Source organism: Colletotrichum truncatum, assembly GCF_014235925.2.
Source record: "Colletotrichum truncatum strain CMES1059 chromosome Unknown Contig_0005, whole genome shotgun sequence".
Lineage (NCBI taxonomy): Eukaryota > Fungi > Ascomycota > Sordariomycetes > Glomerellales > Glomerellaceae > Colletotrichum > Colletotrichum truncatum.
This window is the reverse complement of record NW_027222402.1, coordinates 3,443,717-3,461,761: the sequence shown is the minus strand read 5'-3', so window position 1 is coordinate 3,461,761 and position 18,045 is coordinate 3,443,717. Positions and strand designations below refer to the sequence as shown.

The 18,045-nt window shown below is 50.0% G+C and overlaps 6 protein-coding genes across 6 annotated transcripts; 3 read left to right on the top strand and 3 right to left on the bottom strand.

Annotated features, from left to right (window-relative positions):
• Positions 1-798: 798 nt before the first annotated feature.
• Positions 799-2,526, top strand: CTRU02_209009 (Nucleolar protein 56; the record flags this gene model as incomplete). Its single annotated transcript, XM_036726040.1, has 3 exons — positions 799-968; positions 1,106-2,228; positions 2,302-2,526. The coding sequence occupies 3 exons, from the start codon at positions 799-801 to the stop codon at positions 2,524-2,526; spliced, it is 1,518 nt and encodes a 505-aa protein (XP_036582233.1).
• Positions 2,527-3,773: 1,247 nt separating this feature from the next.
• CTRU02_209008 (vacuolar sorting atpase) lies at positions 3,774-5,201 on the bottom strand (the record flags this gene model as incomplete). The annotated part of the gene is made up of 3 exons (XM_036726041.1): positions 3,774-3,995; positions 4,055-4,505; positions 4,570-5,201. 3 exons carry the CDS (start codon positions 5,199-5,201, stop codon positions 3,774-3,776), a joined length of 1,305 nt encoding a protein of 434 aa, XP_036582234.1.
• Positions 5,202-6,087: 886 nt separating this feature from the next.
• CTRU02_209007 (prefoldin subunit 6) lies at positions 6,088-6,628 on the top strand (the record flags this gene model as incomplete). Its single annotated transcript, XM_036726042.1, has 4 exons — positions 6,088-6,148; positions 6,204-6,274; positions 6,332-6,456; positions 6,520-6,628. 4 exons carry the CDS (start codon positions 6,088-6,090, stop codon positions 6,626-6,628), a joined length of 366 nt encoding a protein of 121 aa, XP_036582235.1.
• Positions 6,629-6,834: 206 nt separating this feature from the next.
• Positions 6,835-7,520, bottom strand: CTRU02_209006 (uncharacterized protein; the record flags this gene model as incomplete). Its single annotated transcript, XM_036726043.1, has 2 exons — positions 6,835-7,448; positions 7,499-7,520. The coding sequence occupies 2 exons, from the start codon at positions 7,518-7,520 to the stop codon at positions 6,835-6,837; spliced, it is 636 nt and encodes a 211-aa protein (XP_036582236.1).
• A 1,754-nt stretch (positions 7,521-9,274) lies between these two features.
• On the top strand, positions 9,275-11,035 carry CTRU02_209005 (endosome-associated ubiquitin isopeptidase; the record flags this gene model as incomplete). The annotated part of the gene is made up of 3 exons (XM_036726044.1): positions 9,275-9,412; positions 9,473-10,797; positions 10,852-11,035. 3 exons carry the CDS (start codon positions 9,275-9,277, stop codon positions 11,033-11,035), a joined length of 1,647 nt encoding a protein of 548 aa, XP_036582237.1.
• Positions 11,036-12,995: 1,960 nt separating this feature from the next.
• CTRU02_209004 (uncharacterized protein) lies at positions 12,996-13,937 on the bottom strand (the record flags this gene model as incomplete). The annotated part of the gene is made up of 1 exon (XM_036726045.1): positions 12,996-13,937. The coding sequence occupies one exon, from the start codon at positions 13,935-13,937 to the stop codon at positions 12,996-12,998; it is 942 nt and encodes a 313-aa protein (XP_036582238.1).
• Positions 13,938-18,045: the final 4,108 nt, after the last annotated feature.

Sequence of the window (18,045 nt, the reverse complement as noted above, 5' to 3'; positions counted from 1 at the left end):
ACATGGCCATTTATCAGATTGTATTTTGAAAAGTCAAGAGTTCATGCTTGAAACCAACTTCAAATATAATATTTACAACTGAACATCAAATACGTGAGAAATTTAAATCTCCACCACAACTGGGTCTGAAGATCCAAAATTTTCAAAATCAATGTAGAATGGAGTCAAAATTTACAAGATCTCAAAATATTGTGATATATCTGGAAAAGTTAAAGGTCTCTGGGAACTTGGCTCAGTAACACCGTCAACATGAAGTCTCGTTGTGGACAGGCACAAGCAGGCATCCGGTATTGTTGAAGAAACCAGATACATGTGATGGAACAAAGAGGAAAAAGATCTCTCCGATCACTCTCACAAGATCATTCTCATAGTAGAGTTGGTTTTTGCAAAAAAGCCTCGTCAAAATGGTTCCTCTTGCTTGTCACCCAAGATACTACTGAACTGCACTAGCTCTCCAGCCACGACCACCAGCCTCACTCACCAGCCACTGACCCCACGTCGGCAGCCGGCACCAAGCGAGGCCGAAAACCTTCACGTGACCCTCCCACTTCCACAGCGACTTGCGTTGGCCCGTGCACCAGCTTCCGAGCTCCAGAAAAATTTCCAATTGACACCAGTGGGGGTGAGGAAAAATTGAAGAAAAAAAATCCGAACAATCTCGACTTCGACTGTCTTGAGACCCTCGAAACTGCCTCTGCCCAACCCACAACTCCCGCGCGAGGCTTGATTGTCGGTCCACACGCCAGCGATCTTCTTTGATCTAAGACAAGAACCGGGACAAAACAATTAAAAGTCAAAATGGCCGCCGTCAACTACCTCCTCTACGAGGCCCCCATGGGCTACGGCGTGTTCCACGTCGAGCACCAGCCCGACAGCATTGGTCTGCGCCAGAAGGAGGCTCAGGAGACCATCAATGACCTCGCCCGCTTCGGCAAGATGGTCAAGCTCGTTAACTTCACCCCCTTTGAGTACGGAATCCCTCTTGATTTTTTCCCAGTGGACCGCCCACCGCGGCGCGCGTCGTCTCGGTGGAGGAGGCTGTGAAAGAACAAAAACAAAAAAGCACAGCGAAGAGAACAAGACAAGGCTAACATGTATTCTACAGTACCGGAAAGCAGGCGCTGGACGAGATCAACCACATCTCTGAGGGTCTCATGTCCGACCACCTCAAGTCCGTCCTTGAGCTGAACCTCCCCAAGACTTCTGGCAAGAAGTCCAAGATCACCCTCGCCGTGGCCGAGAAGAACCTCGCGTCCGTCATCAAGTCCACCTTCCCCGGCGTCGACTGCGAAACCTCCGAGACCTCCGAGGTCGCCGGCGACCTCCTCCGCGGCATTCGTCTGCACGCCGACCGCCTCCTCAAGGGCCTGCAGACTGGTGATTCCACCGCTGCCGGTCTGGGTCTGGGTCACTCCTACTCCCGCGCCAAGGTCAAGTTCAGCACCACCAAGAACGACAACCACGTCATCCAGGCCTCCGCGACGGTCGAGTTCCAGGACAAGGGTGTCAACCAGTTCTTCATGCGCGTGAGGGAGTGGTACGGCTGGCACTTCCCCGAGCTGGTCAAGATTGTCTCCGACAACCTGACCTACGCCAAGCTCGTCCTCGCAATCGGCGACAAGGCCACTCTCACCGACGATAAGCTGCACGACCTCGCGGCCCTCGTCGAGGAGGACGGTGAGAAGGCCCAGGCCATCATCGACGCCGCCAAGGTCTCCATGGGCTTGGCCATCACCCCCGCCGATCTCGAGATTGTCAAGGGCTTCGCTGAGGCCGTCGTCCAGCAGGCCGAGGCCCGCCGCGCGACCGCCAACTACCTGGACAAGAAGATGTCCATTGTCGCCCCCAACCTGCAGACCCTCATCGGCACCCCCGTTGCCGCCCGTCTCATCTCCCACGCTGGCTCCCTGACCAACCTGTCCAAGTACCCCGCCTCCACCCTCCAGATCCTGGGTGCCGAGAAGGCGCTGTTCCGCGCGCTCAAGACCAAGAGCAACACGCCCAAGTACGGTCTCATCTACCACAGCAGCTTCATCGGCAAGGCTTCCGTGAAGAACAAGGGCCGCATCTCGCGTTACCTCGCCAACAAGTGCTCGATTGCCAGCCGTATCGACAACTACACTGAGAACCCCACCACCAAGTTCGGTGAGGCTCTGCGCCAGCAGGTCGAGGACCGTCTCGAGTTCTACGCCACCGGCAAGAAGCCCGCTAAGAACGCCGATGTTATGGTATGTTTCATTTTTTCACACACTCCCTTCCCCTTCAAACTTGCTTACGATCAATGACTAACAAAATCCAAAGGCTTCTGTTCTTGAGCAGGTCGAGGGTGACCTGGACCTCGACGACGCGGAGATGGTCGACGCGGTCGCCACCGAGGTCAAGAAGGAGAAGTCCAAGGACAAGAAGGAGAAGAAGGACAAGAAGGACAAGGAGAAGAAGCGCAAGCGCGAGTCCGAGGTCGGCGCCGAGCCCGAAAAGGCCGACGGCGAAAAGAAGAAGAAGAAGAAGAAGTCCAAGGACGAGTAAAAACGCGACGCATACCCACTAACCCCCCATACCCCTAGTGTGTGTGTGTATGTGTGTGTATGTGTGTGCATCTTTTACACACCCTACCCCTCTTTGTCGCGTCTCGTCCTGACGACATATCTTTGTTTTCAAAACATGGCATCCTTCTTCTCTTTTTCTGATCTCTATGTCTCTCTCTGTGTCTAGGTAACTTATGTCGGTTGGCGGCACACATAGGTCTACGGCATTGGCTGTGTCTTTTGTCTCTCTTCGAATACTCGTCTTGGTTTCTTGTCTGGGAGTTATTGGGGAAATGAAATGGGCTGCGGAGTTCTAAATTTTCTTGTTGTGTTTGGGGGCTGCATCGAAAAAAAGAGAAATTGTTTTCCCAATGGCAATTTTCCCGTCTACGTGTGTATGTAAACCATCCCATACCCATATGGAAAGAATCGAAAAAAGCGTTCCACCTTTTGCGTGGGCCAATTCTTTTTGGTTGCGAGGTGTCTATAACTTTGGATATGTCCTATAATTCTGTCGAGGTTTCTTCCACTACATGTGAATGATGATTGCAAGTGAAAAAAGTCGGATGGCAAACTCCTGGGTTCCGTGAGGAGTTGGGAAAAAAAAAAAAAAAAGAGCACAAGAAAACCATCGTAACTTTTGTGTCCCTGTTTTCATCGGATGAACTTGGCTCTCCTTCTCACCCTTGTACAACCATCACTCAGACATACTAGCTCAGAAATGAGACGACATGTTCTTATTATGGCAGCTCGATTAATATACGTGAAATTTACATACAAGCATCAAAACTGAAAATGGAAAAAGAATTCGAGAATAAAAATAGAGGGAAGCCTTTTGCTTGCTGCCACTTTTTTTACGCTTTACTTCGGAAAGCCTGCAATGCAGAAGAAAGAACAATAAAACGCGTTTGAAAAATATTTCCCCACCCAATGCCGGCCGTTTGCAACGCCAGAGGACGCCATCCTCCCCCTTGAACTTCGAAGTTTGACCCGACATTCGCTTGTAATCCCGTCATCCTCCAAGTCGAGTCTGATTCTCTTTCCAGTCTTTCGTTCTTCAAAGAGAATTAATAAAACAGTCCCAAAGACCTCCCCAAACTCGCCACACTGCACCGTCGTCCGTAATCAATCCCTCGTCACGTCTTTGTCCGCTCAAGTAACCGCCCCTATAAGCTCCATGGAGGGCAAAGGAGCCTTGTCAAGTGTACGAGGTTCACCATCTGCTCCCTGCAAAGCGAAGAGCCCAGCTCATGCGCCCTCGCTGCCAAACTCGTTGGTCCACTCTATTTGCTTGGCTGCGTCGTCCTCAGAAACAGTAGGATGCGACTCCCTGAGCGCTTGCTTGAAGTCCTTGAGTTCGATGATGGGGGCCATGAGCTCCTCCGAGTCGACGTCGTGGTATGTCATCTCCTTGGCCTCTGGGTCGCCGGGGGAGCACGGCGTGAGTTTTCTAACGCCGTCAACCATAACCTACGTAAATGTTAGCAGTCGTCATTCGTGGCCCCTAGTGATACCTCAAAGAGACGTACCGGCTTGAAATGCGTAGCTTGAACAATCTTTCTCACAGGCCCCATAAGCGCCTGCTGTACCACGTTGGTGATATCACTGCCGGAGAAACCCTCCGACATCTCGGCAAGCACGCGGTAGTCGTCGGCTTGCAGGTTCGTCTCCGTGTCGCCGATGGCGAGCTTGAACATGCGCGCGCGGCCGTTGGCGTCGGGTAAACCGATGTGGACACGGCGTTGGAAACGTCGACGAATGGCGGCATCGAGCTGCCAGGGGATATTGGTCGCACCCAAGACGAGAATGCCCTTGCTGTCGTTACCGACACCATCCATCTGGACCAGCAGTTCCGTCTTGATACGTCTCGAGGCTTCGGACTCGCCCTCGCCACGAGGTCCACACAGGGCGTCGATTTCGTCAATGAAGAGGACCGAGGGCTTGTTTTCTCTCGCCATGCTGAAGAGGGCTTTCACGAGTCTGTTCGTTGCAGCAGTATGTCAGTAATACAATTGGACAGGTAGTCGTAGTAACCGGCACTTACCTTTCACTCTCTCCCATCCACTTGCTCACCAAGTCCGAACTGCTCACGCTGAAGAACGTGCTGTTCGCCTCTGTTGCCACAGCCTTGGCCAGATAACTCTTACCTGTGCCCGGGGGGCCGTATAACAGGATACCCTTCCAGGCCTGGCGCTTGCCCTGGAAAAGCGAGGGGAACTTGATCGGCAGCACGACGGCTTCCTTGAGCGTATCCTTAGCGCCTTCGAGACCGGCGACGTCGTCCCACCGCACATTGGGACGCTCCTGGAGAATGGCACCGCTGAGTGCATTGCGCAGCTTCTTGTTGTCCTCGTCGCCGTCGTCGGCGTTCGCCTTGCCCTTGCCGCCGCCGTTAACGCCCATGGCTCCGGGTTTGTTGCCGCCGCCGCTCTTTTTCTGTTCTGCTTCCGCTAAATATGTTTTGAGCTTCTCGGCGCGGTCCATGTACTCAGCCGTCTTCTGGCGAATGAGCTCCTTGGATTTAGGGTTCTTCTCCCACTTGACGGCGAGGACGAACAGTTCGAGCGACTTTGTGTATAGTTGAAAGGCCTTCTCGTAGTCGGCGGCGTTATCAGCGTCGATGGCCTGTTTGACCGTGCTGATGGCACGGCCGAGGAAGTCGGTGATTCCCGACATTTTGGTGATTTTGAAGCGTCTGGTCGATTGCTGTCGTAGCCGTAGGAAGTGGTCGAAAGTAGGATCGTGATAAGGATGAAAGAGCGGGGAAGCTCGTGTGAGAACCACTGTCTTTCAGGTCGTTTCCTCGGGTTGAGAGTCGCAAGGCTAGGTGTATACCTAGGCAGAGAAAAAAGCTCGATTCGGCCCCGGGGGGATTGCGTCGGTTCTTGGCACTGTCGGGTGTGAGGGTTGACTGGTTGGGGACCTTGGAAAGGCTGCTGTGGGCGATTCTGTGACGTTGCCTGGGCAGTTCGTGATGCCAGGCACTGACGCTGGACGTGCCTTGTTGGCTGGTGGGGGTGGGGACATTACGCTGCTTAGAAACATATGTGGCTATAGATGCATAGTCATCATGGCTTACTGAGAGACCTCTGCTTATGCATTCTTTGTCACTCCAGATGCCTTTGTTTGACCAATGATCACTTATAGCGTTAATGTTTCAAAGGATCTAAATTTTCCATGAATTTCTTTCTGATTCAAACCTTGAAAAGACTTTTTAGTTAACACGAGGGTCCATACCTCTGCTGCCTGGCGATGCTCTGTTCTGGATCGCGTACCGCCGATATTCATAATGTGGGGTCCTGGTGCAAGTACCCGGTATTCCTCCAGACTGTCACCAAGATGAGCGCAGTACCAGGTATCTTCTTCAGACCACCACGAATGTCGAAACAGCAAACATTTCTTTGAGCTTTGGCACTTGAGAACATTTGAAAGTGTACAAACTTATTGAGTACTGATTTTACTGCGACGCAAAATCAAGTTTCTTGCTGAGACTTTCGTAACCGGCCAATAGTTACCAGACCGGGATTTTTTTTCTCATTGCCAACCCCTCACAGTCTCAATAATGGCTGAGATTCAGGCTAAGCTGCAGAAACTCTCTGAAGAGTACACTGCTCTTCAAACAGGTTTGTACCACGTTCATGATATGAATAACGGACTCATGCTAAAAACTTTTACCAGAACTCCAGACCACTGTCCAGGCGCGTCAAAAACTGGAAGCTCAGAAGCAGGAGAACCTCGGTGTGAAGGAGGTGAGTGAGCCCTGACACAACAGTCCTCAAAAACCGGAAAGCTGACATGTTTCGCAGGAGTTCGACAAGCTCAAGGATGGCGAACAGATTTACAAGCTCGTCGGACCTGTTTTGCTGAAGCAGGATAAGGTGGAGGCTGAGAGCACAGTCAAGGGCCGTTTGGATTTCATCACCAATGAGATGTGCGTGCATCATTGCCCCCCTCGAGACCATCTGACCGTTGTTTTCGCTAACACAGCTTCCAGTGAGAGGCACGAGGGCCAAATCAGCGAGTTGCAGGGCAAGCTCGAGAAGAAGAAGGGCGAGATCATTCAGCTGCAAACCAGCGCACAGGCCGCGGCGAAGAAGGGATAGCCAACGAAGTTTGAAGTCAGGTCTGGCATGAGTGGTGATACAATTAACGAGAGAAAAAAAAAGACTACTAGGACTATGAATTATACCCAGCAATGCTCCGATCACGGATTTCCTTGAAACGCCTTGCTGATGCGCCTTTCCCGATGGTGGTTTCCCCCAAAGCGATCCCGATCCATGTCATCAAACGGTCATTACATTCCTCTTCCTCAGTTCAGAGCCATGATGGTGAAACCCCACGGCAAACCCATATTCCTTGCAGGCAACTCCGTCGCCCAGCCGATGGCGTTCTGGTACTCATCCTCTGATGTAAACTCGGCGTCGTCGACCTTGCCATCCACGGCGTCCATGATGAGATCCGCGATTTGGTTCTTGGTGTAGCATCGTCCAAAGATGCGGCTGTCCTCGATCTTGCGGATCATGGCCGAACGCAGCTCGCAGTCTGCGAAGCGCTGGAGGTCCCTGTCGAAGGAGGCGTTTGTGACAGGCTGATGCTTATGGTGGATGGCAAGCTTGCGGAAGAAGGCAACCATGCCCGCGATGGCTTGAGCAAGCATGTGTGCCTTGGTGACGTCGTCGATGCAGTGCATCATCGATGACGATTGCTGCTCGACAAGACCGTGAGCATCGTGGTCAAAGGTGGCGTGCACGACGGCAGAGATGCTTTCCGGGTTGGCGATGATGTTCTCCGGGTCTTGGAGGGCAAAGGTCTTTGCGATCTCGTCGTAGCATTGGGAGAGGGTCGTCCACATGGTTACGTTGTTCTGAACAGACGCCTGACCCATGCTTAGGGTGAAATGCGACATGGTCTTTTCGACGCTTCCTGATATTTGTTTAATTTCTGTTCTACAAAATTGGATGAAAGAAACTCACTCCTGCAAATGGAGGAAGACATGATGATGTGTAGTTTAGTGTTGGTGATAGGCTTGGTGTTTACTGGTAAGCTTTAGTATCCGAGTAGGATATCCGGACACGTTCGATGGATGATGATGATGAAGAATGTTTGCTATTACAATATACCGAGGAACTCAATATCAACAAAGACAGAGAGGAAAACTTCTCCTTTAATGTAGTTGGTGTGGTAGCCTTATGGCCTCACCAGGAGCTTCCTCCAGGTCCAGGATGGCCCAAGCATGGGGGACGCCATTACAACAATCCCTGAATCTGTCATTCGCCCACGCAAATACAACCACATGGCCAGGTCCATTTTCCGGAATTGACGACTACTCATGCGGTAGTACCCAGTTTCGCGGATGATGCCCGTCTCCATCCAAGGCACGACACTAAGCAAAGGCTGGCAAAATGGTTTCTTAGGTGCCCTCCACACTGGCCGCAAAAAAAAAAAAAAACAACATCAAGCCATCTCGCCGTCAGATTTCACGGGATGGCAAGATGCGATAGCTGATAACCTGACGACTATGCACCGCCACGCGACGACTGTGAGACACTGGGTGGTGGAAAAACCAAGCAACGAGGTAGTCTCCAGACAGACCGCCTGAGAGATCCCTCTACCCTCGCTCACCGGCGGCCAACGGAGGCGTGGGGGTGCTTTGCTGGACAATCTGCACGTCAACCAGCAACGGAAAAGGAGCACCAGACCCTGTCCGACTCATTCGAGCAGGCGGTGGAAGCACCCAAGCATGGTGCCACGCTCAGACTCGGGCCTTAAAGGGATCAGTGCAATGAATCAAGAACGGAGGTTGGACAGTCGGATTGGCCGGCCCGCCTGGGCACTGTGTTCTAGCGTGGACGTAGTAGCAAAAACACAGAGAAGCGTATTACGAAAATTACATAGTCAGGGCGCCGTTCCGACATTTCCCGAAACTGGTTATTTGTTGGGGATGGCATGGATGAGGCGAGAGGACTCGTAAATCGAACGGAAATACGGCCGGACGAGTATGACGTCCTTCTTTCTTTTGGGCTTTGATGCCCAAATGCACGCTGATCATTGGAGATTATTCGTTCCGGCCATGGCAACCAAGACGGGCCAAGAACCAATGTAAGCTGTCAAGATTGCCAAAGGAGAAATTCGGAGATGACTGAATTCTGGGGTTGATGGTAACGATGGTTCTATTGACTGCTGATGGACGTTGCGGATAGAAGCGGAGCTGAGACATGGCCGGATCCTCCCGCCAACTGACAGCTGTAAGTTCGCCGTTGGTTGACCTTGACCTTGAGACTGTTTTTGTTCACCGGTGCCTCACCTTGTTGATCTTGGGCACCCCTGCAGCTCTTGATATTACATAAGAAAGGCCGTCAACTTGATCACGTGAGTGATGCTCGTGTACACGTGACGAGACAGGGGTCCAAGCTTTACCCCTCCATCATGTGAACCTTGTCGGTTCCCCAAGATGGCGGGGTGCTTCAGCCACCCGTGGCTGGTCTAGCGCTTCGTCATACGGTTCCTGGGACGAAACCCTCCAGACTTCTTGACCGAATGGTCGAGCATCTGTTACCTCAAGGCTGCCACTTTCTGGCTCCAACCCAAGGTACAACAATGCAATCAACTACCTGAACGGTGACAGTCACCATCTGCGATCCGGATTCGAGTCTCGAGCAACCCGCACACCGCTCCCTGCGAGTGCAACATCCACACCCTCCCAATCTACCATTTCCGACTTTCTTTCGCTTCGACGAGATACTACCAGGATGAGCGGACCCTCAAGCCCCCGGCCTGCGCGGCCCATGAGCATTAAAGAGATTACGGATGCTGCGGAGGACTTCGAGTTTAGGACGACCATTCCCTTCAAATACTGGGCACGATCTGCCGACACCTTATTCCAAGAGGTTTGTTGTACAGCCTGCTGTTGGTGCTTATGTGCACAGCGCTGATCTGACAAAATCAAGGCGACCTTTGCGCTACACGATCGCGACATACGAAAAGCATATCAGATGCTATGGCGACACTCGGTTCTCGTCCTGAGTCACCTCAAGACACATCCAGATGCAAAACTCCCCGAGAATAGGGCTCTCACGAAGCCGCTCTTCAAGCGGCAGCAGGAAGAGGTCTTCGGTCTTTTGGAAAGTCTCAAGCCGCAAATTGACCGCGACTACAACGAGTGGCAGTTGATGAATGCGTCAAAGAAGAAGGCCGACGCCGAACCAGAGAAGAGACCCTCGAGTTATGACGAATTCGCAGCCCGCGATCCGACACTGAGTGGCAATGCGAAGATACTCGACGCCGCCGATCACCAAGAATTAGCTGTGTCCCTGGCACAGCGAGACTTTAAGCGAAGAGATGCTGCAAGGAGGGCAACGAGGCAGGCTGGTGTCAGCGAGGAAGAAGAGATGGAACGCAGAAAAGGCGGCCGCTGGGAAGACTGGGAGCAGTTTGGAAACCCTGCGAATGAAGAGGATGAGATTCGGAGACAAATCGAAGCTACGAGGAGGCGCCTCGATGGTACCGATGGAGGGTATGAAGAAACTGATTTCAGAAGCACAACACGACCTGTGCCGCCGCCGAGACCACCGCCGCCAAGCTATTCATACAACTACCCTGCTATCTCGAGGCCACGGGCTGTGGAATGGGAGGCTACACCGCTGGAGCCGCAGCGCATGTACAGTCCGCAACTGCCTCAACCACCGCGTCCGCCGAAGGAAGACTCTACAACACTACGCCAAGAGCTTGATGCAGCGCCGCCGATGCGACCGGGCAAAGAGCCCTTGCCTTCGTACATGACACCGTTGTCCCCGTCATCAGTGTCTAGAGACGTTCCCGAACTCCCCGCAAAGGAAGAGATTGCGCCGGCCCCAGCTGTAAAGGAACGCCTTACTTTCCGCCCCGCAGCATATCTCGAAAATGGCGACCCTATTCGACCCGTATTCCTTCCAAGCCAGCTCAGGCAAGCGTTTCTGGATATCGCGGCCGATAACACGCGCAAGGGCCTCGAGATGTGCGGAATCTTGTGTGGCAGGCCGGTTAATAACGCGCTTTTCATAAGTTGCCTTGTGATTCCCGAACAGAAGTGCACCCCTGATACTTGCGAAACGGAGAATGAGTCCGTGATGCTCGATTATTGTATCAATGAGGACCTGTTGGTGGTTGGTTGGATCCACACCCATCCCACGCAGACCTGCTTCATGAGTTCGCGAGACCTGCACACGCAGGCTGGGTACCAGGTCATGATGCCGGAGAGCATTGCAATTGTCTGCTCTCCGAGACACAACCCATCGTTCGTCTCCCCTCTTCTATCATATATTCGTGAACGGAACTAATCGATGTACAGATACGGCATTTTCCGCCTTACAAACCCGCCGGGACTGACTCACATCCTCCAATGCACCAAATCCGAGACCTTCCACCAGCACTCCATCGACAACCTCTACACTGGGGCAAGGAATCCGCCCGGTCATGTATACCACTCCGATAAACTTGACTTTTACGTCAAGGACCTGCGGCCCAACCGGTAGGTGTTTTATGTGCCAAGACGAGATAGAATACGACAGCGCAAGCACCGTACGGAACGGAGATCGAAGCTCATGATGCTAGGTCAGCTTTGGCGCGCGCTGGCATTGCGGCCTGAGACTCGGAGGATAGTTGACTGGCTGGACTAAGACTGGACCGCGAGTCTCTGCTTTTGTTTGTTGCATGGCGAGGGCGTTCAACGGCTGACGGCTGGGCGCTTAATGTGCGCCTCTGACTGAATTGGGATGGATGGGAGCGTCAGGACGGCGCATGAGCAGGCAGAGCCATTCTAGAGCTGGTTTGATCATATAAAATCTACTCACTGCCGTTCTCATCCCTACGGGATTGATTACATCGTTTTATTGTGTGAGGCTTCAGTGTGACACTAAAGGTAACTGATAATAATAATAGCTAGAACGATGGGCGCGTTGAAAATAACTGATGATTCGCTAAAGAAACTTGGTTGTCCCGAAATTTCAAGCCTACCGTCCCTGTCACATCACAAGATCTTGTCTTTTTTTCCGCTTAGTGCGCTCTCCACGTAACAATAACCTAAGGAATTATCTCCCTCTTCTACTTTAACCTCTTAATTCTATAGACAGTATCTATAGATAGATCTATAACGATTATAAGACGTTATAGATTATTAGTCTCTTCTACTTATATAAGTACCCCTAGGAACCTATAGCTACCTTAAAAAAGCCGCTACCTAATTTTATAGGTATATCGGTAAAGATTAAAAACAAGTCGTTAATTTTAGAGTGTCAATATTTAATAAGTCTTAGGACCTAGACGCATAACAGCCCCGGCGCTTTTATTTCTAGTCAAGATTTCATTGCAGGTCGTAGTAAACATTTAGCACTAATAGGGCTCCGTATTAAACTGATATACTCAGGCTCTACGCGAGTGGATTGGAAATCCTCAGAACATGCTACAGGGTATCGGGTCTAGCTACGAAATTCCATAAGGGATACTAGTCATATCGCAGTTGCGGAAACGGAGCGTATATAGCATGTAATCAACTTCTTACCCCCGAGTATCTACGCCTTTGAGTTTTGTGTGTCAGCATTCAATAGCAACCAAGAATCAGCTAGATCAAACAGCCTTATCCCACGAAGGGGTCACGCGGGACTATGAAATTCTTAGATAGAGGTTTGAGAATGGGTAGAGAACCCTGAAATATATTCGTTAGTCAATGTTATAAACACCCCATTTGCACTGGATGTCTCACTATCGGCGACTTGCCCTGCCATGCGATTCCATGCCGAGACTGGCATCGATCGATGTTGTGGAGTATGGATCGGACTCTGGATTATTTGGTGCTGGAATGCACAGCTTACACAGTCTCAAAGTGCTTGTATTCAGCAGTATGTTCGTAGGCAGGTCTAGCTGATGAAAAGGCCCAATAGATATCAACATCTAGCAGCCTTAGAAGTAAACGAACGGCTTTTTACCTCGCCAACTTATGGAGCGAGATATTAGTGAAAGATGAGCGGTGTCTTGTTTTGTATTGTATTCGATAGTTTCACGTATGAGAAGCAAGATAATGGCCTCAAAATAGCCTCTAATGACATAGGGAATGCCAGGGCATTAATGACCTTGCTGGATGATACTATTCCCAGCAAACGCTTCACGCATATTAACTGTAGTTATATCACTGTTGGTTTGCATCTACGAAGAAGCGTAAACTATGCTTTATATATAGAAACATAATCAAAGGCAAACCCAGTTGATAAAGATCTAATACGATGTAGATTGTTGTTTATCTGGGTGTTATCTTGACAGGTTCCCAGAACTCGTAAAAACCTTGTAAGTTCAATGGTGAGTATGCCATACATAACCCCCGAACATTCGGTATCATGTCCATGTGTAGGCAATCCGGGGGTATTCAAAAAGTAGTACCGCCCCAAGTCCAGCATACAGGAGGTTGCCGCATCCCAAATCGAAGTCCCCGAAGTTTGGCGATCAGCAGCAATCGAAAAGGCGGCGGCCCGTGCTGCCGGGTGTGATGTGAATGTTGACGTTGGACATGAAGCTGCCACGGTTGTGCATCGGCTGGCAACTGCTTCTGTGTCTCTCGGAGCTGCGATCGACGAAGTACCTGAGTGTTTTGCCGATACACTGGTAGCTGGCTGTAGTTCCGGCCGCGGTAGCTCGGTGCACTTCAAGGAAGATGACATAGTCCCTGGAAAGTTGACGAGGCCCAAGCCAACGCTTCTCGGGTGTCACCTCCGGCATCTCCGCGTGGAAGGTACCACCGGAGGCGCGGTAGTGAATAGTGCTTGTGGCGGTGTCGAACGAGTACTCGTTGTACAAGGTGGCCTCGCTTGCAACGCCCAGTTCGTCGACGCTGCGCGTTTGGAGCGAGTCGAACACCTGCGGCACCTTGAAGTATAGGTGGTCCGCACCGTTCCACTTGGAGGCCACAACACTCGCGATGTCGTCTCTCTTGTCCAGTTCACTCGCCTTTCTGGACTGCCAGACGTAGTCGCGACCATGGATGAGTTTGCCGCAGTTTTCCAGCCAGTTGACAAGGACGATGGGAGCATAATAGATGGCAATCGCCGCCCCGAGAGCGTACTTGACTTTATTGTTGGGCATGTTGTCGCAGATGAGCTGGGTCCAGTCTGTCAAGCTGAGACACTGCTCCATCTGTCGTGCCATGAGAACATTGTCTGGGTTTGGGCTGAAGGCATTTGGGTCAAAGACTTCCTCAGCTGCATCTTCAAACCTGTCCCAGTCGCTCGAGTTGGTTCCAAGGAGCTCGAAAAAGCTGTCTACACTATCGAGGAAACCAAGGTCAACGTCGGTTGCATTGTTGAAAGAGCGAGGAACAAATTTGCTGGGAGTAGCCAGGGCCTCTATCACCAGAGTTGCCCCAAAGAATATGCTGCGGAAAAGAACCATGATTGCAACAGTGAAGAGGGGAATTTTTAGATGTCTGAATAAAGAGGTAGACCAAGGAGCTGGTAGGGATGAGCCTGATGAGTTTGAACTCTGATCGTGAGCAACAGGCCGCTTTATATAGACTATTTGGTCTAGATACACTCCGAGAGCAAATAACCAAGACATCACAACACTGATTTGTCTAACAAGGTCTATCTGAGTTATCCACACCGTACAGCGGTGTGAGGCATGTTCACCTGCTGCACTTCTTTGGAGATAGGTGAGATAGGTGCCACTTTCGACTGAGAGCCACAAGTCACTTTGACATCTCGAGATAAGGGCCAATAACTCTTTGGACCATTTCGCTAGCATCAAGATCCGAACAATGTGCAACATTGTATCGTGAGAAGAGCAAGTCTAAATTTGCTTCGTTATCTATCCAATCAAATTGGCCATACAAGTCACAATTTGGAACTTTGGTCGGTTGGGGATCCATTTCCTGTCCTCTCAAATGTAACAAGACGGCACATAATGTCTGGGCAGGCCATCTATGAAGCCAAGGTCAGCTTTTGCTTGGAGACGGGAAATCGGAAGGACGTATGTCTTGTGTGGTAGCGCCCAGGACTTTGCCTCTCGTGTTGGCTCTTAGTGCCCTGCCGGGCTATCAAAGAGTACTAGCCCGACCCACAATGACTTAGTTGTTGTTACTTGGCTGATGGAACGAGAAATGACAAGGACATAAAACAGATATGGCTTTTCATTACTCTCTTCACTCCAACTCAGATAAAGTGTAGCTGGGCAAATTACATTTCAGTCATATGACAGTTTTTTTACTCCATTAAATCAAGTTCGATGCGTACATGAAAGTGACGAAATTATAAAAGCGGAGCTTGATCACGGCCCACATAAGAGAAGTTGAGCCTTTCTTACTTTCGGCGTCCTAAATACCCCCTTTTATATAGCCAAGTCTTTCGACTCTTCGGCTTCCATACCGATTGAGCTTTTTGTTAGACTTAATGCCTGCTGTGTTAATCCAACAGTCTCCTCCTACCAAACCGCATTCTCGCCTTTTGGCTCAACAAACCCACAAAACACAACTCTATACCATTTCTGCCATCAAAACATACAACTACCTAGAGGTCAATAATGTCGGCCGACCTAGGGGTAGCTATGGGGTTTTTCTCAGCTTCGTTTGCATCTTGGGCCATTTTGGGTGCTTTAGCCTACGGAGATGAGACAATTGCCACCCCTAATGATATGTTGTTCTTCACCTTCATTCTCTCGCTAGTCATGTTTGTCTGTCTGTTACACTTCGCCATTCAACTTCAATGTATCGGTCCAATCAAAAGGAGATTGTTCTTCACTGCCGCCGTGACGGGATTCGGTATCAGTACGGTATTTACGTGCGCTACCATCGGCTGGAGCAGTACTACTCGTCGCATCTTCTGGTCATACAGTGGGATATTTGGGGGACTCATCACTGAGGCTATGACAGCAGTCTTTGCGCGAATGGCCCGGAAGCTGGAAGCCGCGTTAGTCGTGCAAGACGCAAAACGGACAACTACTGTTGCAGAGCATGAGAAGTAAATGGCTTAGGTCTAGTTATTATGAATTCAGGAATAGATATTCGTTGCTTGTAAGATGCTCGACGCCTCAAGGGAAAGGTAGTTTGGTGGACTTAGCGTATGTCGGGGATCTAGGATTTGTAAACCAACGGAAATTTACTTGGACATGAATGTATCTCCTCGGCTACAGAAGCTAGATATTTTGTATGAGGAAATTGAAATTAATAATGTTTTAGATGAGTAATAAACTTGAGAGGGGATAAAGGAACCTGCCGATGTACCGAACAAGTTTGGGACTTTCGTCGAATATAAAGTACGTATCATCATCTGATAAACTTTTACGTTGGCCACTAGGACTCTATTAGGCAGTTGCTCTAAATACAAAATTTGTCTAGGAACCCACCAAACGGCATACACAATTCCTCGCTTAAGCCAACATGGTGAATGATGCCTGATCCGATGCTGCTCCTGTGATTTATGGCCTTGCCATTGTTCCTTGACAACTATCCTTGGCTGTTGGTTTTGCTAAGCGGAGCGGTAACAATCTTGACTTGCCTTCGTTAGGACAAGTGACCCATATTACTGGTTACACTCAAGGCACTGATGAGCCCGTTCAATAACGTCAAGCCAGGGTGGGAAAAGTCTGGCTACACATTGAACTAACTTTCTGTATGCAAATTTAAAGATTCACTTCCCAGCAAGTGCTCCTGGCGGATAGCGGATACTACCCAGTAGTCCATACCTTGCTGCTCACATCAGGTGGACTATGTGCTGAGCCGCACTCTTGCGATGCTCTTTTGTCGTTTAGTGGGGCTCTCGAGGCAATGGTCTTGGGTCAAATTTTAACGAAAGTTCCCAAACCATCGCCAATGCCATAGAAGTATTGTTGACTTACGTCTCGCTAATCCTGGTTCACCTGTCTTTTGCGGAAGGTGTCAAGACAATTGTCTTGAGCCTACATGAACAGAAGTCCCTAAACTCTATCAAAGTCCCAACTCATGGTTGATTCTTTCCAGAATTGCCACCGATACATCCACATCATCCACCTTGGCTCTTGAGGCATATGGCTCTAGCCATCCGGTAACAACCATCATTCGATCTCAGTCGTTCTTTGGCGAATCGTCCGTCGTGGAGCATCGGCGAGCCCGATGAACCCTTCTTGTACAGTCTAGCCGCTTCAACCGAACATGTACTTTGAGAATCAAACCCAGTTGTGTTCTAACCTCTGGTTTGAGTGGACAAGCTTAACATAAAAAGGGCCATGGGGCGAACCCGATTTACAATTTTGCACACTCCAGCAGTATCACTACATTCTCAGACGACACAATGAGATTCGACTATTTACTCCTCCCTGTTTTGTTAGTCAGTGGAACGGCTGCCTCATACGCGGGAAGCTGTCGAAATTGCTTCTCCGGTCGAGATGTTATCAACTTCGCCTGTGATTGTAGGCGGGTTGATGGGGGCTATTCCAGGACCAACATCGACCTAGGGAACTGCTTCCAGAACTTGCGAGGCACCATTGTGTATGGCCCAGGGTAAGTAGTGTTACCCTTTAAGAACACGGGATCCCAGAAGCTGAAAGTTGACAATCACACTTTTGCTCCAAGTGGGAGATTCGAGCGTTCGTGTGATAATATTCGCCTCGAAGTCCTCATCCCTGGGAATCAGGGTGTAGGACTCCGTGCCAATTGTGGAAACGGTGCAGGTGGCAAGCATTCGAATCTAGTTTACTTAAGTATGTTAGTTGCTACAGAGTTGGCTGCCTTATCCTGACAATATCACAGATCACCATCTTCACAACGATAATGGAAGACTTGTATGCCGTGCTTGATCGGCTGCGGTATTGCACTGTTGAGGGATGGGGTCATTTTGGGAAATGTTTTGAGTCCTTTTGCGCCTGATTCTGCTGGCATTGAAGCACAAGCAATCGATACTCTAGACCAGAAAGACAAACAAGGGAAGGAATGGAACATGAAGTTAGAATTAAAACATTCGTTTGCCGCCGATGACAATATTAATGAGTCATTCTAGAGCTGGTTTGATCATATAAAATCTACCCACTGCGGTTCTCATCCCTACGGAATGGATTACATCGTTTTATTGTGCGAGGCTTCAGTGTGAGGCTTCAGTGTGAGGCTTCAGTGTGAGGCTTCGGTGTGAAACCAAAGGTGATTAATAGTAAAAATGACTAGAACGATGGGCGCGTTGAAAATAACTGATGATTTACTGGTTGTCCCGAAATTTCAAGCCCACCGTCCCTGTCACATCATGAGAGTTTGTCCTTTTTCGCTTTGCATGTCGATTAATGCCTACGTGTGTTAAACATAACGTAATGGAAATGGTTTTGCCCACAAACTCCCAACGGACTGTATTAAGAGTAAGGTATACCGGGGCATAAAGTCAGAAATGTACGTGTAACCAGCTTTAGTTGTCCTTCCGGCTTGGCCCCCGGGCCGGGCGTAACAACGTGTGTGTGTGTTTTGTTTTTGTTGCTGAAGGACAAAGCTTCCTAGATCCGACTAGCCGAAACTAGGTTATCGTCAACAGTAGAGTTCAGTTAAAAT